This window comes from Oculina patagonica, chromosome 6 (genome assembly GCF_052425735.1).
Source record: "Oculina patagonica isolate OP01 chromosome 6, crgOcupat, whole genome shotgun sequence".
Classification (NCBI taxonomy): Eukaryota; Metazoa; Cnidaria; class Anthozoa; order Scleractinia; family Oculinidae; genus Oculina; species Oculina patagonica.
This window is the reverse complement of record NC_135763.1, coordinates 26,965,615-26,992,615: the sequence shown is the minus strand read 5'-3', so window position 1 is coordinate 26,992,615 and position 27,001 is coordinate 26,965,615. Positions and strand designations below refer to the sequence as shown.

Below are 27,001 nucleotides of genomic sequence, written 5' to 3'. Positions count from 1 at the left end.
TTCAGATATATTGAAGGAGGAATACGCATCTTGAAAAAATTGGCAAATCTTTGTCAGTTGAAACTATCTTTGTTTATTTTCAAGTTTTTACTACATCTTTGGTGTATTTCTATGTTACAAAATTATTATTCTGAGGTCTCCTTTGATTTGAAAGTAATCCAGAAAATGACTTAAAATACAGTGACATAGCTCCTTTAAAAAGAACGACATTAAAACCTAACTTGAAAGGATGATGAATATTGAACTTCTCCTTACAATATCAAAACATTGTCAAACAGACAGGTGAGGAGAATTAAGAACATCATCAGCAGGACATGTTGCCTGATGTAATTCCAAGTTCTCACAACTAAGATTAATAAAAAAAATCTGAAAATCAGTAAGGAGAATTAATAAGGGCATCAACTTGAGACTGGTAGGCCATAAAGAAAACAATGAAAATCTCAGTACTAGCTTCGATTAACTAATGAAAATAACAAATTAATAATATCGATAATGCTATTTAAACATTCGTTTTAGTGTATTGTTACATGAATTGACATAGATATTGATTAACGTAGTTAACTACATTACTACATGTACAATTCATGTTTGTCAAGATTCAAATTTAACTTCGACAAGCATGTTCAAGAAAGAAGTTACATAACTGTGAAACCATTGTTAAATACCTCTCCTAGTTTTCCAACTTTTAATTACTCTTCCTAAGTAAAATGACTATGTCACTCCACTCTGTACAGAAGTGATTCAAAAGGGTAAAAAAATTTAGTTATTACTTGTTTCATTTCACAACACTACTAAATACACTTCTAGGGGCCTGAAAATTTTGGTAACTAAAATACCGAATACCTTGGGGGAAAGAAAAAACACCTTAGATACCGTATACCCAAAACCCTTGGCCAAGCCTGACTTATAAGTTCTAAGGCCGGATCAAATCTCGGCGAGCACATGACAGAAAGTAGTCAAATAATAGCGATAGTTTTAACCGTTGTCAACTGTCATTCTCGTCCGATCTGGCCTTTTCCCTCCAAACTGACCCGCCTTGAACAGACTAAGCCACACACATATCCCTCTTACAGAATAACTGACCTTTTTCTGCAAACTATTGTTGCCTAACCATGTTTTTAAAGCTCCTTTTAAAGGGTACACTTCAGACGGAACTAGTTTTAACTAATGAATGAATCTCTCGATATACTAGGTCTCTGTGGATTGGTGTCAAAACTACTCTTCTTTCAACTTAAAATGGGAACATTAATGATTTTCCCGGCCGTCGCATACCAAATTATCCAGACTATAAAATGATATTGCTTTATAGAAGGCATTCTCGGAGACCCAGGGGCAATGAGTGGGGGCGAGGGGAAGTCTATACGGCCGGGCGAAAAAAAATCGGCAAAGAAAAGTCATTTCTTCGCCGATTTTTTTTTTCTCCCGTATAGACTTTCCCCCGCCCCCACTAACTGACAGAAGGCAGCTAAAAACGGAAAACCGTAACTAAGATTTATCAGAAAACTTTGCATACTGCTCTTTAACGCTTTGTATTGGATTTCTGAGTGGCGCGTTTGTAATACAGAATACGACAAAAAATAAGAAAGAAAGAAAGAAAGAAAAGATATAAAACAAAACAAATTTTTGTTTTGTTTTGTTTTGCGATTTCTGCCTTACAGTGCTGGTTTAATTTCATAAACCTTGTGTTTTGAAGTCTTTCTCGGCCGTTGCCAGGCTTTAAACACATGAGAACATTCTTTACTGACTAACGCTTTAGCTCAGTATGCTTACTTTTATCGCATTTGAGACCTTTCTTAATAAGGAGAAAGAGATATCGAGGGAAAAGAAAGTCAAATTAATTGTTTTCCTGGCGAGCAGAATTTGGAGTTACTACTTCAGTACAAATATTTCAACTCTCATACAAGGATAGTTGTGACTTGAGACCGGATAAAACCGAACGAATCTGGCTTTGACGTCAGTACTGAGGGAATGCTTCACAATACTATTGTAGTCTGTGTTTCCTGGGAACACCTGCGAATGAAAAGGAAAAAAAGGAAAGAGTTTCACACTGTACGCTTATTAACTCATAAAAATTAAGCCATTTATAATCCTATCAGACAGTATATTATGTGAAAGAAACGCTCGCAAAATATATATGTTGTTAATTAAAAATTACTGAACCAAAAAGTAACAGGAATAAATTACGATAAATTACCGTCTGTCCGGTTCGCGTGGCATTTGTGATGGAAATTATTTTTACTTGAATTTGCTATTATCTTGAAACATGTGTTCACCATATAATATAATTATCCCTTGTCTCTAAAAGGAGTCTAACTTACACACTTAATTTTCGTTTCGTCAAAGCTACGAGAACAAGAAGGCCGACACCTTAATTTTTACACAAAAATGTCAGTTCTCTATAAATGTTCGCTTCTAGACACAAGCATATTATGTTATTTACCTTTTCGACATTGTTTTCCTTGTAGACGTTCCAAGTTACTCCATCTGTAGAAAGATGCACTTTGTAGCTAGTAGTCCAGTGAGAACCTCCCCCGTGTCCTTGTGTTGCCACTGCACAAACAGAGCGCACTGCACCCATATCAACTTGAAGATAGTCTGTTCTGTCTGATTTTGTCTTTGTACACCACGCTCCATATCCCTTGGTTCCATTCAGTCGACCGTAGTATGGAGAATAATTGATATTATGGAATGTGCTTGCCGTCATTCTGGCATCTGGTATTGTGTTGTTGTCCGCTACACCTACAGGCTCACATACTGGACAGCAAATATAAAACAGGACAATCTTGTTACTGTGTTACCTTTGTGTCAATGTTAAAGACAAGCTGGCGGCAACAATATATCATACTGCCATCTAGCTCTTCGAATATAATTCCAGAGAAATATATATTATTTTTTGTTCAAAAGCACCTTCTAATTCGTATATCCGGTATATATGTGACTCGATCACAGAGAACACATTATCTCGATACTAGAGCTCGGTCTATTATATTCGAAGTTTACCTGACATGACTTTTGAACATCAGCAGTGTTGGGCTTAGCCTGGTCTATCAGACGATCGGAATTCACCCACTCTCTCTTCTCAGCTTACTGCACGTGGAGAGACGAGGGAGCGGACAAACTCGGACCGTATGATATTAATCACAATATGATGCGTTACACTGTGGAAAATTTGTAGTTGTATGGGTATTATTCTGCGAAGGAAGTTTATTTTTTCTAAAGAAAATCGCCCTAAAAATATCTCTACACTGCTTCAAGAGGACAACAGTGCAACTGTACAAAAACGTTTTAAAAAAATATTTTCGTGATTTTTTAAATGAATAAATAGTTTAGAAACGAAGCATCTCCCTTATATAGGAAGAGTATAGCTTTTAAGATGTTGGGGCTAATAAAGGGTATAGATTCTGACCATTTCGTCCAGAAATAGGGTATTCTTTGTGCACCCAAGTCAGCAGTTAGGTATAACTCTCGAAAGAACAGTACCTTTGTGATCGTTACTCTTTATCTCGCCAGAAGTATGATTCTAAAATGCTGGATATTTGAAACCTTTTTCAAATTTTTACGCAAACCAATCAGTTTCTGGTCTGGAAAAGGTTGGGAAAATCGCATATTTTGGTCTGAAATAGGGTTGTGGTTTACAAAGTGCGCCGCAGATTCCCTCCAAATTTTCGAAAGCATCGCCTCCCACATCTCCCTTGTTGGAATAATTCCCATACAGAGATATAAAGATAGAGCTATATATTAATACATGCATTTTGGAATCAATGAAGATAAAAACTATATTCATTCCGGTGTTCTTTTTTTTTTTAAAATGGTAGTACTCAATACAGTCTAGCTAATCAATTTTTATTTTATATTCATTTATATCGCCGTTTAAGTAAAGTAAACCATGACTTAAGGTAGGTAAAATCTTACCTCCCATCACGGTTAACTCCATAGTAAAAGTCGCATTGGCAAACATGTCATTCGACGACGCTGTACAAGTATATCTACCCGAGTCCTCCACTTTAGTATTCCAGATTTCAAGTGTTCCGTTCACACTAACATTTGATCGTACGGAAGGTAGCTCGCCGTTTTCTTTCATCCACGTGACAGTGGGTTTGGGGTCCCCAGTAGCCTGACAAGGGACGGTAATATTTAGGCTTGTGTTGACTTTGAGCTGCGCAGGGGGACTGATTATGAAATGTGGCAGCTCCACGACAACGAGTTGTGTAACAGCCGAGTCTTCTCCGAGGGAATTAGACGCTTTACATTTATACAAACCAGAGTCATTCTTCTGAGCATTCATTATTGACAGCTTTCCGTCTTTTGAAGCAGCCCTTGCTTGTGATATTTCGCCGCGCACTTTAGACCACGTGATCACCGCTGGAGGGAAACTAGTCACGTGACAAGTTGGTAAGGTGACATTCTTGTTTTTTTCCACGTAGGATGGACCACGCGAGAGAGAAACCTCGGGCCGACCTGTAATGAAATAATTAAAAACAGCACAATTACCCACAAAAGATTAATAAAAATGCATCGATGAAAAAAAAAATTACCCTCGGACGTGGATGCTTTTTCTACACAATAAAACGTTTATCTTTTAATAATGACAAGGCAAATCGTTTTTAATTATCAAGATCATCATCACAAATTGGAATTTGGGTAAATTTCCAGGTCAAATTTTCGTTGCCGTGGCAACGTGAAAAACCGTTGACAAAAAGCTATATCCCCGAGGTACAGCATATAACAAAATCAAGCCCTTAACCTCCGATATTTACATTCTCCTCAAAAACATTCAACTAATTTCGTTGTAGCTGAGTTACACGAAGACACCAGTTGTCGCAACGGTCGAAGGGCGGTTGAAAGGCTATCGGGTTTCGTGAAATGGTAGTCAGTGTCAGAGTAGGCATTCTCGGCTAGTTCCAGAAGAATATCTACGCAAATTTTAAAGTCTGCCGTTGCAGTTTTCTTGGCTAGTTTAATTTGGCCATAGGCCATGCATCTCCAGATCGATGGACTGCTCTGGACGCTAGACAGGTACACAAACACATGTAACGTTTTCTTTTACGTGTCCTTCTTCTCTGTACAGTGACGAATGGTCCTCCAAAATCTACAGCAGTCTGTGCAAAGGCTTCCAAAGAAGATCGAAGTCTGATCCGTAGAGGAGGAGCCATGACTTACTTTGCAGCTTAAGGTTTTATCCTTTGACCTTCGTTGCACTCCTTTTCCTATTCCCGAATTTCTTCTCGACCAGGAACGATACAGTTTCCAACATTTGATTCGTGCCTCTCGTGATTCGTGCCCCTCGTGATTCCCCTTCTTGTGATAATGTTGGACAATCAACTTCGTTACACAGTTCCTCCGAGGCAGAGTTATCGGAAAGCGAGCATCATGTGGTATGAATTCCGCAAACTTAAGGCGTCTGTCACATCTCATTTGACCCTCCTAGTCTAGCCATGGTTGTAATACGAGCAAATTGCTCTTCTTTGGAAGCTCTCTTTGTATCTGAAGCGAAAAAAAGAAGAGAAACGCCTCTCTTTGTTCGCTCCTTATCACCTGAATCGCAGTGTCTTCAATTTCTTCCAACTTTAATTCTTCACTTTCTCTCTTGCGACTTCTACAATTTTCAATGAAACGGCGAACCCATGCTTGAACTCTTATTAACTTTGTCCGAATAGACCATATTCGTATTCTCTGTATTGGACTGGAACTAGCTTGCAATGGAGGCTCATGCGGGAGAATAGCATTAATCAAAGTCTCTTCGAGATATCGACGTTTTTGCATGAAGTATGAGTTGAAGGTTTATCCTGTGCATTGTTCTTCGAACTTATCATTACAGTTTCTTTGTAGTTTAGTTTAACAATTTCCTATCTTCGCGGAGGAAATGCAGCCATATAATTTTGTCAAAAATAGCTCGTCCGCGCCGGGTATTTATACACATATTCCTTAACATTACACAAATTAACAGTGCAAATTTCACGAGATCTGTCAATTCTATACTTTAAAATTGCAAGGACCTTTCGAGGCAGTCGATTACGGCAGCGAAATTAGCAAATGAAACAGCTAAATATGCGTTCGACGCTTTGTTTTTGCGACGCCATATTTGAATTGTTATAAGTAGACCGCTGTTCAATGTGTTCAAGGCCGTATCGTTACGATTGCTCCACGAAAAAGCACGAAAAAAAATACGGATATTTCCGACTACTGTCGGAGAAAACATTGCGCATATAATTGCGGCGTAAACAAATCGTTACACTCAAGCTGCGTTTTGTCTAGGCTCTGCGAGGGTCGGATATCAAGACTCAGGATTAAACAAAAGCCATATATACAGTGAATGCTTTCGAATTATATTTGAAGATGAAATACGAAAGAATTTTGCTGTATTTGACTGAAATTCCACTCGAACTGCGTAGATACGATCGCATGTTGTAAAGCCGATTCATGCAACATTTCTGTCAACGCGAGGTCTCGTCCCTAACGACCTAGGCTGATGTAGCGACCAAATTTGGCCTAATTTTTCACCGCTCCTAAGCTAAAAGAAGCCCCCATCTCTTGCATTTGTTTTAACTCCAATAATATCTTTGAAAAGAGCGAGTTTTTTGGTATGGTTTATTTTTGACGTTTGTAATTTTTAAACGATGTAAGTGCTAGTGATTATTTATTCGTTTTTTAGTTACGCAATCCATTGTTTGTGCGACGCTTTTAATAGATCGCCTTTCAGACACACGTGCGTTGAGATAAGAAAGCTGACATGTCACTTTTAAAATTGTTATATAACGTTTGTAAATGTGACAAGTCACGTTTTTTCCATGAGATCGCAAGTGATCACCCACAGCGGAAAGTAATCCCTTGAGAAATTAAAACAATCCCTTGAGAAATTAAAAAAGTCCCTTGAGAGTTTACAAATATGTGGTTCCAAATTTTGTCTACATAACCCCTATTCTACGTTTTTAGCTTGTAAACAAGCAAAAACGTCGAAAAAAGAGCTTCATTTCATTTGCATTTGAAAAGATTACCCGCATTAGCCTCCATTGCAAGCTTGTTCCAGTCCAATACCGAGAATACGAATAAGGTCTATTGAAAAGCGTTGTGTGTTGAGACGCCATAACTGATCAGCTAACCATCATCCAGTCTTCGTTTCTTTTATTTGCCTGTTAGTTGTCTTGTCTTTCTGGAGCCTTTTTCTTGATTTCTTTTTACTTTGAAACTAGGTCTGCGTCAATGCAATTTACAGGTCAGTGTAAATCTTTCTTTTTGAAGGAAACCAGAACCATTCCACCACTTTTCTTTCTTGCCCATGTTCAATATTCCCATGTTTCTCGTTGTAAAGTCAGCAGGATTCTCATGGGTTGGAACGTAGCGCCACTGTTTTAGATTAGTCAAACTTTGAATTTCTCCTACGCGATTTGCTACGAAGAGTTTAAATATCGACTTCTTCCTCTGATCTGCCACAGGATGTTCATGCTATCAGACCAGAAGACTGCTTGAACCAATGGATCACTTAAAACTCTAGAAGTTGACTCAGTCAACCTTAGTCCCAAGACTGCTGCCAGCAGTTTTAGACGAGGAATACGTGTCGCAAGTAAAGCAACTCTTGTCTTGGCTGCGACTAATCGTATCGACTCCGATCCATGGCCACTGTCATAATAATGCCTCGTCCTTCGTAATCGAAAAGGCCATAACTTCATATAGTTTCATTAGGAAAATAATGTGCATTAAGTGTCTTTGGAAATGGGTTTCGCTGACAACTCTTGAATAGACAGCACCATATGTATATTGCGACGCACCTACAAACGTATGCAAAGTCTCTGAGATCCATCACAGAACCATTTTCGTGACTTGTGGGTGATTTCTCCTCGGCATAGGCCGTCCCATTCAAGTCCTGCGATCCATATTTGCTGTACCATCACTGTCGCTCGAATGGTAAAAGGTACCAAGAAAACAACTGAATCAAATAATGTGTCAATCTTCGTTAGTAAATTCCGTTTTGTTAACTGAGAGCTTTCCTCGGGTGGATTTGCCTTGAACGTGAACACGTCTTCTTCTGGAAGCCACCTGATTCCAAGTGTCTTCACTGTTGGGAGGGGCTCCTTGATATAAAGAACGACTTCGACACTGCTGTTTCTGCAACTAAGGGCAGCCCATGCTTCTCAGAATGTGACTGATAGACAAACTGAGCTTGAAATGGCGATGAGCTGACCCCGAAAACAACTCGGTTGAATTTGTACTCTTCTGTTTCTCTCTGCTCATCGAATGATCTCTAAGATTTTTCAACTTGCTTTATGTTTGTCAGGATTCAGAACGTGACACTTACGTGATGTGATAAGATTCTCGATTTTCCAGAATTGTCGAAGCAGGCTTCCTATTTCATCTGTGTATCACAGTTCTCGTACAAAGTAGGTTTTCGCGAAGTTTGACTGAAAGTCACCCCCTGTGAGCCCACTTACAGTTCCTGAGCATGTCCATTCTAATGGTGTAAGTCTGGTTACTGGTTCTCCGGGTTGGCCTCGAACATCCTTGAATGAGTAGTGTAACTCTGAATGATGTGGGTACTATGTAAGATCGGGGGACTCCATCAGCCCTATCCAGCACCGTGGCTGGGTTCCATTCCAGTGTCTTGGGGGTTCTGGATAGTCACCTGCTGATCAGTAACTAGACTAGTTAAAGCAGTGGTATGCTGATTATAGTAATACTTCGGTTAGGCCTGTCTCTCTTCTAGTCTGCTGTTAACATCCTCACTGGTGTAGCCCCTCGGATTTTCCTAGAAAGGTTGTCTTGGACCTGTCAGCAGCTCTGCTGGAGGTGGCAACTTGTTGTCGATTTAAATTGCTCGAAGGCATATAAGCGCAATGTCAGGGCTGAGTTAGACCATCTGGCTATCTTCGGGACCCTTGTGACAATCTTGATTTGGCTTTTAATGAATCCACTACTGCGAGGGTAGTTGGGTGAACTTGTCACGTGACTGAAACCACAATCCTCTCCAAACTTGCGGTAGTGCGCTTGGAAGTGGGGCCCATTACCTGATCTCAAAATTCGGGTAATCCCTTGTTAACTGAAGATTTTCTTGGTTTGGTCTGCAACACACTTTCTGAGCTTTGGTTCTTCGGAATTTTTCTGACAAACGATATTTGGTGTAGTAAGCCGCAATTAGAAGGTATTCGTCATAATCAAGGTAAAATAAGACAGTTCCCAAAATCACTGAAAAGTACTCAAAATAAATAAAAATGTGCTTTAAACCCGTAAAAATGTAAAAATAATTCCATTTAAGTTGATTTTTATTAACAGAAACACGCAAAACTACAAATTTGGGAAAACATGCCTGTCAAAATGCCGTTGCCATGTTGATTTCAAGTTACTGACACATCACCCAACCCTACCAAATTGTTGCCAGATAAATTTTAGAAAAAGTCAGAAAGTTTGGCAGCGTTTGGTTAAATCTTAAAAAAGTTATAAAAGTTCAAAGTCAGCGCGGGCCTCAAAAGCCCCCCCCACGGTCTGAATAGGGTTAAGTTGACTTCTTGAAGAGGCATCGGCTTGCAATGTGACTTCTTGTGTTGGGCCTTAGTATGCCAGTGCTGTTTCTGCACTCATTGCTTCAGAGGCTTGTTGATGTGCCGGGTTCCAGGCAAAGGCGCTGCTCTCTCAGAGGGGCTGTTAGGGTGCTGAGACTGGAAATTATTGGACCCATGTACGTTGCTTAACCAAGAAACGTCTGTAGTTCCTGTTTTCCGTGCTCTTCTGACTTCTCATACACCGCAAAGTCGTCAGCGTTTCCTATCGTGCCCTCGCATCCCTGAAAGATCTGATCTATATTAGCTTGGAACACATCTTCTGACATCTAAATAGGGTTAAGTTGTCTTCAATGGTCAGCTCCTCTCGATAAGTCCAATAAGACCGAACTAGTTAGGGTAAATTCCTTACTGTAGTATGCCGCCAATTGTACACAACTTCCTTGAAGGCAGCAAGCTCTGAATTTTTAGCTGTTTCCAGTTGGATCTTCTGCAAACACTCACTTGAGAATGGTGGGCACACATCATGAATCTGCATATTTAAATCAGATATTGGTGCACTCTCTTCAGGCGAGAGCCTCGAGAGAGAATTGCTTATCTGCATTTGCTTGCCCGGCCGATTCTTGAAGGTGACATCATAAGGCTGTCAGCCAAGCAGCATTCTCTGCAGCCTTGGAGATGTTGAGGTCAGGTTTTTCTGCAAGATACCTTCCAATGTATGTGGTCCGACTCCGCAACGAAACTTCGGCCGTTCAGGTACGTATGTAACCTTTCACATCCGTACACAGCAGGTAGGAGCTCCCGCTCAATGTTGGCATAATGTGACTCAGTGTCCGTTAACGCTTTGCCGGAAAAAGCAATTGGCTTGTTGTCTTGCAATAATGTGTCTCCGAGGCCTGTCGTAGAGGCATCGGCTTGCAATGTGACTTCTTGTGTTGGGCCTTAGTATGCCAGTGCTGTTTCTGCACTCATTGCTTCAGAGGCTTGTTGATGTGCCGGGTTCCAGGCAAAGGCGCTGCTCTCTCAGAGGGGGCTGTTAGGGTGCTGAGACTGGAAATTATTGGACCCATGTACGTTGCTTAACCAAGAAACGTCTGTAGTTCCTGTTTTCCGTGCTCTTCTGACTTCTCATACACCGCAAAGTCGTCAGCGTTTCCTATCGTGCCCTCGCATCCCTGAAAGATCTGATCTATATTAGCTTGGAACACATCTTCTGACATCTTGAGACCAAATGGCATGCGAGGGATGGGCTCCTAGTAGCGGCCAAATGGGGATGTAATGGAGGTTGATTCTTGGTCCAGTTCAATGTTCCAATAACCACATCTGGCATCAACAATGGAGAAGTACTTGGCACCACTTAGCTTTGGGAGAATTTCTTCCAAGGTAGGAATCAAGTGATGCTCTCTGAAATAGCTTTGTTTAGTTCCTTGGGGTCTAGGAATACTTCTTAAATTACCATTCGGCTTCCTGCAGTACACCAGACTGTTGACCCGGTCGGCTCACCTTCATTAATCTGAGCGATAAACCCTCGGGATACCATATCATCCAGCATATTTTTTATGTCATCACGCAGACTTGGAACTTTCATATACGGGCATCAAGGCAATCAGGACATTGCTGCAGTACGTAATCCATATCTTTCACTGAAGTGGCTTGTTCGGGGGTACCAATGGCGGTCGGCGGTGAACTCTTCTGTATAGAACAGTTCAGTCACTGTGTGACAAGGTTAACTCTAGGGATGTTGGAAGCCCAATGATGGCTGGACCGTCGGCCTCCGTAACAAAGAAAGTCGCAACTGTCTTCTTGCCATGACTGAGGCTCACACGGAATTTTGCACTTTCCATGTTGGAGCAACTTGGCTTCCCCGTAGGCTGTAAGTACTGTCTGTTCGAGAACACCTGGTTTGAGAAAACGTTCTGGTGTGAGATTCTGAGGATACATTCTACGATACAACCTGAAGGGCAGAATGTTCCTTTGGGCGCCTTTGTCTAGTTTGGCCTTCAGTCGGACGGCTGTTGATGCTGTGTAAGCCATATTAACAGTGACAAATACTTCATTTTGCAGGTCGAGATTGAGGCTCAATAACATCAACTGTGATTGATTCAAATGTAGTTGACACAAATTGATCGATCAATTCTCCTCCGTCTCTACGTTTTCGACTTTAAGATCTACGTCTGCTGCGTCGGTCCTTGCTCCTGGACTAATAACGTAACTTGGGGTTTTCTCTGTTCCTTTGTGTGCCTCGCTTTCCTCCTTTGTTTCTTGAGGGGAAAACCCTTGCCCAGTGATGGTCTTTATTGCAATTCAGGCGCACATAGCCATATGCAGGACACTTATCTCTGGGATTTAAAGGATGCTCGAGTCCGCAGCTAAAGCATTTCTTTGATCAAGTTGTTGTCGTTGTCGTTTCCTTTAATTCCATGAATTTCTTTATTGTTTACGCCATTTAGCTGTTCCACTTGGGACACGATGGCTTCGTAGGTCCTGGTGATGTCGATAGCTTCGTAAATGGTAAGCTGTTCGCCTTTTTCTGGTAATCTTTTTTGTACTTTCTTGTGTTTATTTCTAACGATAAATTGCTCGATCAGGCGCTCGTCCGACTAGGCCGTGTCTCTGAACCTGCACTTCGTGGCTTGATTTCCTCAACGTGTCAAGAAATCATCAATCCATTCTTTGTTTTTTTCTGTCTGAGCTGTTGTAGCTGTTATCTGGCTAACATCTGGTTCTTTTTTGGCGCCACGTGCTTCTCAAATCGCTCCCAAATTTTCGCTGGTTTCGTGCTGTCTTCGTCGCTTTCCCAAAGACTTCTGCGCATTACCGAAGAAAGTCCTCTCAGTCCGTTCTCTTTCCTGTTCCATCTTTTGCTCAAACCTCCAATTGTTTCCGATGCTACTGCCTGGAATTCTGCTTATTAGATAATAAACTCCCTAAGTGTTTCTACTGACTGCCAACGATCATTTTCGTAAATCCATCGATGCTACTGGGCAAGTATTGCTTCCGTCAATTTCTTACACAAACTGAGGTAAAGGAATTCCTTTCCTAATAAATGCCTCCCTTAGATTGACCACAGTTACATCAAGTAAATCTGCATGTCTCTCAAAATCCTTCGCATTTGCAGAGCGAAGTGGCGCAAAATTTTCCAATTCTTCTATATGTATAGCTATCTGACGTCTTTTACCGCCAAACGTTCGTTCTAATCTTTCCTTTGCTGCCTCACAGACCGCCGCAGAACGTCCTAAAGACTCCACGACCTTCAGTGGTTCGCCTGATAAATATGGACATAATTGAAGCAACGCATGCCATAAAAGCTGTTGTCCGACCATCGTACATTAAATACGGGAATTGAAAGACGCTTAAGTTGTTCCAAGTTCCACATCCTAACCAAGCGATGGCGTACTTGAATGACTCTCTGTGACGATGTCTCCGTGTAAACTTTTGTTGTTTTGGTCCTCCGAGCTCCAACTTTAATGCTGACTCTTGTAAATCTTGAAGCTGTTCTTCTTCGAATCAGCGACTACGATATTGACAACTTAATTCTTCTAAATCTTCTTTTGAACGAGCGATGTCTTGTTCTGGCTTGAGTTGATCCCCTTGAATTTGTTTTTCCACAAATTTTTGTTCTACGCTTTCTTCGATTCGGCGGCGGCGAGTATTTTCTGACGCATCAGTTGCCAAACTGGATAATTCGTCCTTCCGAATGTCCAAATATTTTGCACTTTGTCATAAGCACTGACGTATCCGGCTTCTAGTTTGTCCATATTGTCTCCCAGCTCTCTGCGTTTCTCCATCTCTTTGATTCGTAAATACTCTTGCGATAATTCTTCGTTGTTTCATGGCGTGTTCTTGTACTTGGCAAGTTTTTGACAAACTTGTTTGACTTCCCGCCGGCTCGGGTAATCCCTTTTCATCCAGAAGGCCCGGGTACCCTGGTAAATGCTGATTTATCCTTTGCTTTTTCCTGCTTTAAGTTTTCAATTCGTTTTTCTCATTGGTTCAATGCTTCGCTATGCTCGCCGACCATTGACATGATTTGGAACCTCGCTCTGCTACCATAAAATGTTTACCAGAAACATTTTATTGGCTCCACGATGTCCGATTACTTGTTACACTCGATTAATTCGAAAAACTATAAACACGTCCAACGATCTACTTCAACAAAGATTGCCCTTACGTCCTCGAAAACTTCGAAAATGTCCCCACGAACTTGTTACATTCAAATCAAATAACCGAATTAAAATGAAACCTACATGCAAAAAAACTTAGACCGTAAATTTACATAAATATTCTAAGCAAAGAAATAAATGAAACTATGCCATCTAGTTATCCAGAAGAAACAAAAAGATTTATAAAACTAAATATTCTAAATATGACTAATAATTCTCTCGTGTCGAAACGCTATTAGTGAGCGTTGAAAAATAAGCATGTCATAAATAAACCAACGTCATGGCAGAAAACGCCTTTAAAACTGCAGCTGCATTCATGTGCAATTCAACCCGAAAAGACAAAATTATATTTGTTTTCGATCCAAAACGTGTATATCATCATTTGCTACGACAGTGGCGTGTTGCAACAATCGATCGATTTGTGCAAATGAATAATTTTATTCACTACCCGAAAAAAAAAGGTTGTCGATCCGACAATCAACAAAACCACGCTCCATAACAATGACGATGATGATGATGTTGTTGATGATGATGATGATGATGACGATGATGATGATGATGATGATGATGAAACTGATCCTGACGGCTAAAGCGGTCAATCAATCAATCGATCAATCAATCAATTTATTAAAGTCACGGCGCTGGATGATGTTGCCCTCTCTATCCGAGCCAGAGGCTTATGTAAAAAGCGCATGACAATAATTAAAATACATTATAAAAACAATGGGAACTAGTAAAAGTAAAAAATAATAAAAATAATAAAAAATAAAATAAACAAAATGGATAAAAAACTAAAATATATCGATAAGGTTTTTAGAGCGGCAAGACATGTTGTCAGTGATTTTGCGTACTTCGCTCTAACAACCTTATCTATTTAATCGATTGTAAAAAATACGTCAATACATTGGAGAGACCAAACGTCAACTCAACGAACGCTTCGGACAACGCCTCAGATCTATCCTTAACCACCATGAACTTGACGACCCTTCTCCAGTATCCATTCATTTCAACAAACCTGGCCATTCAATTAACGACGTTCACCTCATCCCGCTTGAAATTATTCATAGCAAACGTGACTCAGTTAGGAAGGCTCGTGAAGCCCATTTAATTAGTACCAAAGCGAAAACATTTAATCCCCTTGGCATAAACAGACGTCACGAAACACGTCACTGACACTTGTTAATTAGTTCTTAGAACCAATCATTGTTCAGTATTTTATTTTAATTTTTCTTATTTTTAACGATCTTTTTTCTTTTTCTCACATTTTTTATCCGCCCAGCCCCTGAGGAAGGTTTGTATCGCAAACCGAAATATAGGGCAATGCAATACGTCTTAGTTTTTTTTAATCAACTTTGTTTATTTTTGACCACTTTAGCCGTGAGGATCAGTTTGCAGTCTATATTTTCCGTTTTAACTAAGTTACTGATCCAGATCTTCAATAAATCCGGCACCACTCGTCGTTTATTCATTTATTTATCTATGTAGAAAGCTTTTCTCCTAGAATCAAAATGTAAATATTTTTAACTTTATGTAGCTTAGATATATTTCTTAACAAGTGTCTCTAATTAGTATTTATAAACTAAATACTATTGACACTTAAATTGAGTCCTTCATTCATTCATTCATTCATTACGATGTGACGATTTGCAGAAAACGATAACTAACAAAACATACAAGTATAACGAGAATGGCACTCTATAAATTACGATGTAACGATGCTTTACTATTGACAGATGAAATCTCAGTGAAAGGACTCCTGAAAAGCATGGCTCTTTGTTGGTTATCGTGAGCAATTAAAAGAACGTGATAAAATATTGATTTAATAGTACTTTTCGTTTCCATTACCTTTTTCGCAGTTTTCTCCCGCAAAACCAGGTTTACATTCACATAGATATCCCTTGGAAGTAAATCCATTCAGGCATGTTCCATTGTGCGTGCAGAGGTTAGTGAGGCAAGCGTTCTGATGAAATAAACAAGTAGTAAAGCTTGCACAGATCTTTAAATTATTATTATATTTGTGGTTAAAAGAACACCGACTCCGCGATTGAGTCTCATACCTGTGTAGCTCTGTAGATAAATCCCTCCTTTGGTTTAAGATCTTCAGAATGCGTGTTGTGATCAGAATCACTAAGCTGGCAGAGCATTCTGGCATTTGTTGGAGGACCAATGTTAAATGAGACACACTGGCTTTCCATTGTACACAGGTGCTTACATGATGCGTGTATTCCTATGGAAAGGTTTTTTATCACATGACCAACAAGGGCATGACCTTCCAACGGTGTTGTAAACTTTAGCGATCGACAGAGATCTGAAAAAAAGTTTACAATAATGATAAAAAAAATATTAAACAAAAACCAAAACTTTATTAAGAAGAAAAACAGTTTTTTTTTTTTTTTTTAAAAAAAACAACCTTTGAAAACATAACTTCCAAAAAATGTCAAGTCACCTGGCCAAACACCGGGCTTGAATGAACTGTTTGAGTCAAAAAAACGCCGGGTCCACCAGGCAAAGTTTGAAATAAATGCCTGTGGCGTTTAATCGAGAACATACGGTATGTCATTTGGGATTGTAATTTTAAACATGTATATTTTACGTAATTATAATTGTTCAGCCGAAATGCTTCCAACTAATTAATGAACTGCATGTTTATCTTAACAGCATGGGAGAGCTTGCTCCTGACAAATGAAGAGATGATTAAGGGTTGTTTCTCACCGGAGGTCTTCCAAATTAAAATAAATATTATTTGGATATTTTTCATGCAAATTAGTGAGTATGCTGTGCTATTACATATGCAAGTACGAGGTAAAAATCGACAATTCGGGGCAAGGAAAACAACGCTAAATCTCATATCCCCAAGTTGAATTGTACGAAAACTTTAGCGAAAAGTGTGTGTAAATAATCTGCGAAAAGGCAATTTCAATAACAATTTCAAATTCAAAATTAAAAACAGCATCTATTTTAAAATGTTGTCGATGACAGAAATTGAAAGTAGTATTGTGGAGTCCACATTTTTAGAATTTCTTTTTGACAAAAGAGTTTCATGCGATGTAGAAAACAGACGAAACAGTATTCAACTGCCATAGCTATCTCGACTTAGACGAAGTATTTGCTCGCTGTGTGAGAGTATTAACGAAAAAGGAAACAACGAAATGCAACACAGAACTCGGCAAGTGAAAATTGCAATTTCAAAAGGAGACAGGTTTCCCTGCTTTAAGATATTAAGAATCTCTATTGTTGTCCTCTTTGAAAAGAAGCGTTAAAAAATCATCATGTAACAAAGAAATGTAGTTATCGTAGTTTTGAAGGTATTTATTTGTTTATTGAACCTTTGCACTTTTAAGGCGATCCAGTAAACAGTCGCCAGAGGTTACTTATAGATTGTTGATTGAACTATCAGAATAACGTTCGAGGACGAAAAAAAAATTACCTCCAATAGCGGTTTTATTAAAAATAATACCAATAATTTATGCTTCAGTTTTTATAACAGAAATGTTATTCTACCTGCAAAAAAAGAAGTTTACCAACCTTGATTGGCATATGTGATGCAGTGCAACCAAGCTCCCCAAAGCATAAAGGTGTACAACGAAGCCACGCGGAAAAAGCGACCTATCATATTAATAAATACTAATGAAAACGATAGAATAACTTGCTGAAAGCACATGTATCTGCAAGTCACTATGAAAGTGACAGAGTAGAGCAAAAGACTTAGTAGGCGTTTATTTTAAATATTAAATATTAATGGGATTTTTCGTATCTAACAAAATTCTCGATTTCGATTGGTTTTTTTTTTCCCCCTAATTGTCGAGTAATTGGCGCGTGGTCACGTGGGTGTCTTATTTCAGGTATTCAATTTCATTTTGTTTTTAAAATTGGATACCCGTTATCAGATAACTTCGTCATTTGCGCCATTGGTGTGTAATCGATAACATGCACTTTGTCATTTGGGATTTCAATTTAAAACAGGTCTATTTTATGAAATTATAATTGCTCAGCCGAAAGGTCTCGAAGTAATTAATAAACTGCATGTTTATCTTAAACTAATTGCTATTTCACAGAGCTTGCTCAGACAAATGAAAGGTTGATTTAAGTCTGAGAGTTTGTCGCCGGAGGTGTCAGTTTCAAATGTAAATAAAAATTATTTGGAGGTCAATCAAACTTTTTTCATGCAAATTGGTGAAAATGTAGTCGCGTGACGCGTGCAAGTACTGCGTAAAAATAGATAACTCGGGGCAACGAAATCAACAGTAGAACTCACATCCTAGTTAAAGTGTATTGTAGCAAAATTAAAATTCATCGACGGTCGAAAAAATTGTGTACTTCAATCTGCGAAAAATCTACTCTGGTACAATCGCGATAATAATTTCAATTCAAGAACCGATTTCAATTGAAAATGGAAAATATCGGCGATGACAAAAGCTAAAAGGAATGCTGTGGAAGGCTTTATTTTTTTAGTTTTGCCAAAAGTGTATTATCTAGCTAGAAAAATAACTTGAGGCGAAACGGGGGGATGTTTTTTTTTTGTTAATTATTAATGAAAAAAGGAAACTGTGAAATGCAAGGCAGACCTCAGCAAGTGATAACGGCAATTTCAAAACTTGATAACTTTCTTCGCTTTTAGATACTTTATTTTGTCCTCTTGAAGAGAAATGTTCAAAACAAGCGTATCATGTAGCAGAGTGACGTGATGTGCCTGGAGTGCGTAGTTTTGCACAGAATCTAGGTATTAATTAATCATTAATTGAACCTTTGCATCTTTAAGCCGACTTGGTTCGCCTGTTTTCCAACGGTTAGTTATGGAAAGATTAGAATAACGTTTAAACGACGCAAAAAAATACCTCTAAGGGCAATTGTAATAAAATACTACCATTTGCGTCCATACTTGAAGCGTGACGAATTCAACGCGTAGTTTTACTTTTAAAACCTCAACGGTTTTGTCTTTTTACGTGTCTCTTTTGACCACTAAAAAGTTTGCGGTCAGGTCGCGAAATTGACAACGCTTTGGCGCCATGCGATAATTTTTTCTTCACGAGCTATTAATATTTTCAAGATTTGCACGCTCACCTCGATAGAAGTCTGCTCGGAAAATGTTATTGCAATGGAGAGGGAAAAAGTTGACAAGTTTGGAAAGAATTATCGTCCAGGAGTCGCTTAAGAGCAAGATTTTCAATGCTTGATTCATTTGTCCGAAGTAACACATAACCAGTTAAAAACCGTTAACGTTTGAAAAGTAAAACTATGCGCTAAATTCGTCACGCTTTATGGATGAATGCAAATGGTAGAAATAACTGATAACAAATTTTCCTTCCGTTTTTATAACGACAATATATTTCTACCAACATATAGAGGAGTTTACTAACCTTGCTTGGCTCCAGCGATGCAATGCAACCCAGCCTTCCAAAACATAAATGCGAACAACGAAGTCACACGGAAGAAGCGACTTATCATATGTATGAATACCACTAAAAACGCTAGAATAACTGACTTAAAGCTCATGTATCTGCAAATCACTATGAAAGTGACAGAGGAGAGGAAAAGCAGTGAGCCATGCATGTTATGAACGGAAGAGACTTAGTAGGCGTTTTCTTTAAAATATTAATGACAGTTATCGTATTTCGATTTTTATTGGTTCTGCGCACCCATTTGTCGCGTAATTGACGCGTTATTACGTGGGTTTCCCATTACAAGTAACCAATTTGAACAACTTCCAATTGGATACCTGTAATTGGACACCTACGCCGCTCGTGCGTCCATCATATGCACTAATTAACAATTAGACTACGAGCCCGAGTTTTTTATGAGCAAATAGTCAACGAGGCGCAGCCGAGTTGACTATCGCTCATAGAAAACGAGGGCGAGTAGTCTAATTGTTTTAGTAGAAACTCTAAAGGATTGCAGTCCAAAACCTACAATATTGTGCACTTTAAAGACAAAAATCAAGAAAATTTACCTCTTAAAGAGCTACTCTTGCGCGCGACTGTTTTCTATCGGCGAATAGAAATCAGTGGGAGAACCAATCAGATTCGCGGATTTCCAATAGAACACAGCTGAGTTTCTACTAAGAGGAGTTATTTCATGCTGTTTTCCTAATGTTTGTAAAACTGACTTTTTCATACAAAAAACTTTCCAAAGGATCCCTAACCCCGAAATTTGTTATATAGATACGATTAATTAGTAATTGAACCTCGTGTCGTACAATTCAGAGGGTAATAGTGTTCGCAATTTCAAATCTGTCTCGGGCTGCGCGCTCGGCCGACACGAGGTCCAATTCCTATTGCTAAAGGCGCGTAATCACGTGGGTGTCCAATTACAGGTATCCAAGTTGAAGATTTTTAAATTGGATACCTGTAATTGGATACCTACGACATTCGTGCGTCAATCACTTTAATAGATGGCTTAATAATAGATGGCTTCTTTCTTGCTGTTTTCCTACTCTTTGTAAAACCAATTGAACATATTTAAAATAATGGTAATAGGACTGAGTGAAGTCCAATTCGGTCTGTAATCATACGAGGGATTACCAAAATCGGACGACCGCAAAGCGGGAGTCTGATTTGTTTAATCACGAGTATGATTACGACAGAATTGGACGAAACGAAGTCAAGTTACCAATTAATCAAAACTATGGCAAAAATCGAGAAACAAACAAACTTTACCATTAAAGTCTTTGTGAATACTGAAAAATATAACAGTTTACTCAACAAAATGTACAACAACAGCGCACGCAAAATGACGCGTACTGTCCAATTACACAGGCAAGACGCGTAAACTGTCCTATTACACTATCCAATTACAAGCATGACGCGTACACTGTCAAATTAGTGCTCAAATCGGGCTGCTGATAACCAATCACGTTCGAGAATTTTGTTACAGCTTTGATTAAGGAAGTAATCGGGCCGAGCGCACAGCGCGAGGCCGACCTGAAATTACGAGCACGATCATCATTATCATCATCATAAACTTTATTTAATCTCGAATTTCAGAGTAGCTTGACAAGCTAATATTTTCGAGAACAAAATATTTGATAACGAAAAATTAAAAAATATAAATTGCTATTTGCATATTTACAAATTTACTTACTCTCTGAATTGTAGGACACGAGGTCCAATTACTAATTATTCGTGTCAATAACAAAATTTAAGGTTAGGAAGTCTTTGGAACCTTTTTTGTAAGAAAAAGTCAAAGGTAAATTCAATTGGTTGTACGCGTGATTGACGTGTGAATGGCATAGGTGTCCAATTACAGGTATCCAATTTGAAGTTGTTCAAATTGGATACCTGTAATTGGACGCCCACGTGATTGCGTTGCACCCTCGGATGAAATTACTCGCCTGATAACAAGCCCCCTGAATTGTACTAATTATAATACTGTTACTAATCAATGTTGATGAAACGCTTGTCGTAATAGCGTATGTATTTGTAAATAATACATCCCAGAAGTTTGGATTAAATTTCTTTTATTTTGCTTAAAGATTGAATAATAAAATACAGATGTATGTAGAGGTTGTTGGAGACGAACTGACTTAATACACACAATATTTGAATTCCTAAATTGCTGTACAGGTTAAGTGTACAAATAGTCTTAGCAAGCATTCGAAAGTCTTGATAGTTGTAATGTTAAATAGAGGACATACTCATCTTAGCCTCTCTAGCCATACACAAGCTATTTAGGGTTAGGAATGGTAAGATTGGGAGGAGAAATTTCTCGAGAAATCGTTTACATTTTTTATCTTTTCTCATTAAAGCCATGTTACACGAGGCAATTTTCTTTGCAACTTGCAACGCAACCATGATAACCGAAAAACATTGCAAGTTGCACAGTGGTTGTCACACGTTCGCAAATATTGTTCGCAACTTGCAATAGACACGTTGCATAAATGGCACCTCAATTTGAATAACAATACATTATACATCCTTAGCTGCGTGTGGATGTTTTTAGACAGCGGACTTTTTACCTGAATATGAGGCTTAGGATGTAAAAGTATTGTTATTTAAATGCAGTTGCCATTTATGCAAAGGCTCTATGCACCCGCTTGAAAAAATTAAGTTCAAATCTTCCACAAGCAAAGGACGCACTCTGACGGGCTCATTTTAATAAAATTGCGTTGCAAGTTGTGTTTTACCTCCAAATTTGGTTGAAAAAACATGTTTTATCGGTCATCAAACTTGAGATGAGTCCACAGAAAATGTTCATTTATTTTTTAGCTATATTGCGCCCTTTTTACACGTTGCAATTGTGCGTAATCGAATGTATTTCAAGGCGCACAAACGTTTGCGGTGCTATTTTGTTTTATTTAATTAAACGACAGAACACTTACAATAACGCAATTAAAGACACAGAAAAATGAATTAAAAAATACTAAGTACAAAAATACAAATAAGAAATATATCTATACGTACCGTAGTTGTTTAAAAACACAACTACTTGTCAGCAAAAGTACCGGACTAGCATGCTTACATTTTGGGTACGTAAGAAACAAAAAGGAAGAAACTAATAAGATAATTTCTTAAAAACTGATACGTTGGTAGGCTGTACATATCGCTGGAAATTACATTGTTTTAAGCTGAGAAGAAAGCCCTTCGCTTACTCTACAAGATGACATAATTTTTGTTAGCTGTGATGTCATATGACGTCACGTGACGTCATAAGAGCCGACATCTTGGATCTGCCATCTTGGATTAAACCATTTTCTTAGAAAGTCACAAAATAACGGAAATTGATGCAAAATCAAGTCAGAATGAGGGTTGAATGTAAAAATAAACAAATCTTTAAATTGTGTGTAAAAAAAACTGGAAAATTAAAGAAAAATGTTAAAAATGACGATTTTTGGCCAGACCTGCTTGTAATTATGACGTTGCTATGACAATGTCAAATATCATGGGCACATAGTTGACATATCAAAATTTCCGCAAGGGATGAATGAACAGCTACTGAAAGTTTTAACATTGTAGAGTAAATCTTCTTCTCAAAATTTTGGAAAACCCTTAGAGGGGTGGCAACCCCTCCCCCCCCCCCTTCTGTACGTCCGAGGGTTAAGTGACGTCATGACCGCCATGTCAGTGTTCATAAACAAGACATAAGCTTAAATTAGATTATTTTAGATTAGCTTATTTTTTATTCCACCAACAGGGCTGACACGTCATTGTCATTTGAATCTCTTGGGATCGACTGCAAACCATCAATACAGAGAAAAATGACATGATGCTCAAATGAATAGTATTGGTTAATTATATATTGTGTGTCTACATCAGTGAAGTCTATCTTTACACATTGTTAGCTATATATTGAGAACGTTCTTCAGTGAAGTTATCTACTGTAGTGGGGCTATGATATGGTAGTGATACTTTAATAGTCTTGTGGTTATAAAAGCTGGCTTTTTCATTTTAAACAAGGAAGCTTCCAAAGTTGTTATATATCATTGTTTGTCTTTGAAGCATTTGTTATATACGAAGTAATTTTTGGCGCGAAATTTTATTTTCTTGAGGATGTACGTGTATGAGCGATGGGTGTTTTTCCTTTGTTCTTGTTCAGTTCTTCGTGATATTTTCATGTAACAATTAATAAAGAAATTACGCGATTTTGCTATAGGCTATAAATCACATCTTCGAGAAGAAAGCATATCCTTCAGAACGAACAAAACATCCTATAATAGTACAATAGCAACGAAACAATGTCCGGGGAGGGGTGGCTAAGGTAAATTTCCAGTCCCTTAGGGGCTCTTATGACCCTTCCACTGCGGGTTAATTAAGGCCTGCGCAGTTCTATGCTAAAGCTTTAGTAGAACGAGAGAAAGAGAACTTCCTGGGTAAAAGATCACGTGCTACACACACGGGAAACGAAAAGTTGAGATTTTGTGCCATGTGACTGCCATGTGAAGGCCTATTTCCGCAAATTTTCTCTCGAGATGTTTTTGTACGATTATCCGCTAGCCAACAAAGCTGCAGTCCTTAAATTTTTACCCTGTAGTGCAATATAACAATAGAGTTGATGTTCGCGGGCGTAAATATGTTTTTGGCCCGACTCAGGCTCATTTTAGCCCGAGCCGCAGGCGAGGGCTAAAATGAGCTCTGAGAAGGGCCAAAAACATATTTACGCCCAAGAACATCAACTATATTACTATTATAATCATTTCAGAGGGCATTTAGCAAAGGAATCAAAAACAGTAAGCGATATATTGAACACTGCCGTTGCGAGTCGGCGTATATTTCTGATTAAAAACTAGGTTTAAAAGTTTACAAAACTCTGCAGAAAACCGCAAAATTACTCAAAACAAACTTTGCTTGAATAGGAAATTACAAAATTGTATCGGCAGCAAAGAAAAAGTCGTCATTTAGAAGTGTTAAAATTAATTGTGCTGTTAACTGAACTGGCAGTTTGGAATATGCCTGAAATTCAACTGAGCGAGTTTCGCTCGTCGAAGACAAACTTACATTCACTTCGCCGCCTGGATTCTTCTTTGAGTTTCTGTAATTCTTCTTCATCTAGCTGAGAAGACTGAGAATTTGCTTTCCTGTTCAATCCTTCAAACATTTTGTCGTTATAAAGCTCAAAATCAGTTTTGAAACGTCTCGACTCAAATTAAACGAAGCTTGAAATTATGCCAGCTTGTGCGGTTGTGCCAGCCAGCAAGAAAACGGCGCGAACAGTTGAATGGTTTTCAGTTCTGATTGGCTGGCTTCGGTTTTTTCTTGTTTCTGATTGGTCCACCGCAGCGGGCTAAAATATATTTTAGCCCGCTGAATTCTCCATTTTAGCCCGCAAAATACGCCACAATGCCCGATGAAATGATTATAGTACATATTTTACCGTTCCTAGATTTACAAAATTGAATTTCAAGAACTCAAGTATTTTGGACTCCAAAATGTGATCAGTCAATTCTGCCCATTCACGTCACTTGAACTTTCTTGATTTTCTGATCACCATATTTCAAGTCACGACCTATAAATCTATAAAATGGTTACAGCGATGGCTAAGAAGCAAAATAATGTTTTTACTTCACAATATGACATCGCATGCATTGGCTATATTTTAATGAAAGTAAAAATCAACAAGTTAAAACTAAGGAGCAACAATAATAGTGCGGTACGGTATGTAATCCCGTGGGACTTTCGTGCCGAAATTGAGTTTTTCGCTGTTTTGCACTAATTTTGGGCCGAATAATAAGAATCCGATGGGGTTCAAATTTTTCGACCGCGTCTTCCCATGTTTCTGGCTACTTGAGGATTTAATTTATGCTAATTATATGCTAATTATATGCAGGAATAAGTTTTGCAAATATCTTTGCTCTGATTTAAGATTAACGTACCAAACGTTATAAAAAGCTTGCTTTTGACTACTTAAGTCATTTGACTTAAATTGGTTACCACGGCAACCGGTGATGACGTCAGGATTAACTACCTGCTATTTTGGCGGTGGCCATCCTGGATCCGCCTTCTTGGATTTTCGAACTCTCATTTTCAAAAGCAAAACATAGCCTTTTTTTGATTAACTTTAACTAACGAATGATTTCCATTACGAGTGATGTCCAAATAAGGGCAGAACTTTCTTATTTTTTCTTCCTTTTATTGAGCACATGTACTTTTTAGTTAAGCGCATGTACTTTGTTAGTACCATAGTATTCTACTCGTCTTTCTCCTGTTATGTCTAATACTAATGTAGCTAGAGTCCCGTTAAGTTGACTTAAGTTTATGCACTAAGAGCAGCATCATCCTCTTCCTCATCATCAACCTGCGTGTCACCTTTGAATGGAATTGAAACGTTTTTTTTAAAACATTAACAAAGAGGAGTGCATGGAAGCCTGTTCTTAAAACAACTACAGCGTCCCTTGCAGTCCGAATTGCAGCTACATTTATTTAGCTCCACAACAGCTTAGAGTACAGGGAGAGACAGGCACATAACAGTAACGTATGCTCCTTGGTGTTCGCTAAAGCAATTCTCTTTAAGGGGTGGAAGATTCGGGCAGCTGGTGGTAAAGGATATGTCGCGCATCCGTTTGCGCGGATGATGTAAGGGAGTAAAAAAGCACGCATTGGAGGCAGCATCTCAGCTTCCAAGTTCCTGGATCGAAAGAGTTCCCATCGAAGTTCAGCAAGGGTGGTAGGTCCCGCTTTGCAGAACACTTGGCAGACAATTTCCTCTAGGTCTTCAACTTGAGTAGGCAGTTCTCCGTTGGCTAACTGGTTGAATAGCGAGGGGCAGACCGACTGAGAGAGGTGTTTGTACGGTGTGTTTCAATCCCTTATTTGCCTTAGGTTGATCCTTGACTTGACTTCTTGTGTTTTGGACAGCGAACTGACCTGCTAAGTTAACAATTTTGTTAACTTCTTTATCAGCATTCCCGAAACATCGCCTTAATGGTATCCCTACTTGCTATCCATTTGAGCTGACAGTACATCAATAGCCTTGCTGACGGCTGCTAACTATACAACTATGTTAGGTTCATTTTTACCCAGCGACTTACAAACTGCAGATTTGGAAGCTGCTCACTTAAAAGTTGTTTTAATCACTTTTAGTAATTTCCTGTTTCGCTTATTTCCATCGAATATCTGTTTAATATTGCCACGTAGATGTCATTTACTTCAGCCATATTCAAGCTGGCGCTATCGTCCGCTAGCTTGTTTTGAACTGCCAGAACTAATTCTACATCGCACGCCGAACGAATAACTTATTTTACAGAACCACATTCACAATCAGCGCCGAAGGTGCGCTGAGCGTAACGCAAACAGCTCCTGTGGTTATCGATTAAGTGCTGAGGCGTTTTCTGCATTATCCCTGCGTATTTTTCTTTATTTCTAATAGCGTTGTTCCCACTTGATCTGAAAAAAAAACGCGGTAAATCTATTACAGTTTCACCGGGCTGCGACTTAGGGAGTGTTCTTGCCCTTTAAGGCCGCGAAGAGGTCGATGACTTAGAAGGACGACCAGGGCCTCGCCAGAAAGAGGATGAGGAGTTGTCTGTCTAGGCCCGTCTTATTCAATGCAAAACCCTCGTTGCAGATAATACACACCAAATGAGACATGACTTCATCGCTACTACTTGACTCTTATTTAACAAAACAACAACGACAAGTTAAAATAAATAATTTGTGTTTTGTGTCTATACGCTTAAATGTGCAGCTCGAGCTGACGAGTTTCTTTTAAGGACTCGAAATTGTGAAAATACGCCTAAAGTTTTGAGTTTTACAGCTTTGTTTTTTGGGTGTGAAAGTGTGCTAATAAATGACAGATTTTTGATGTCCAAAGAATACCCTTAAATGTTTCCTGATTGGCGTACAATAACGCTTCTCAAATTATTCTTACTTTATTGTTTAAGCTTTACTTTCAGCTTTCCCTTCTGATAAATTTAAAATACGC

General features: G+C 38.8%; 1 protein-coding gene across 1 annotated transcript; it reads right to left on the bottom strand.

The window, feature by feature from the left end:
- Positions 1-1,613: 1,613 nt before the first annotated feature.
- Positions 1,614-19,180, bottom strand: LOC144658175 (EGF-like repeat and discoidin I-like domain-containing protein 3). The gene is made up of 7 exons (XM_078518530.1): positions 19,009-19,180; positions 17,177-17,257; positions 15,709-15,959; positions 15,497-15,611; positions 3,913-4,458; positions 2,441-2,754; positions 1,614-2,010 (listed from the first exon to the last, which is right to left on the bottom strand). The coding sequence occupies exons 1-7, from the start codon at positions 19,142-19,144 to the stop codon at positions 1,870-1,872; spliced, it is 1,584 nt and encodes a 527-aa protein (XP_078374656.1). The 5' UTR covers positions 19,145-19,180; the 3' UTR covers positions 1,614-1,869.
- Positions 19,181-27,001: the final 7,821 nt, after the last annotated feature.

What these genes read in the sequence shown, in the direction of transcription:
- LOC144658175 (XM_078518530.1), bottom strand. Translation starts at nt 19,144, where the DNA reads ATGAGCTTTAAGTCAGTTATTCTAGCGTTTTTAGTGGTATTCATACAT. An exon ending in GGGAGAAAACTGCGAAAAAG is followed by an intron (nt 4,459 to 15,496) that starts GTAATGGAAACG and finishes ATTTCATTACAG; the next exon opens with GTCGGCCCGAGGTTTCTCTC. An exon ending in GGAGTTAACCGTGATGGGAG is followed by an intron (nt 2,755 to 3,912) that starts GTAAGATTTTAC and finishes TTTGCTGTCCAG; the next exon opens with TATGTGAGCCTGTAGGTGTA.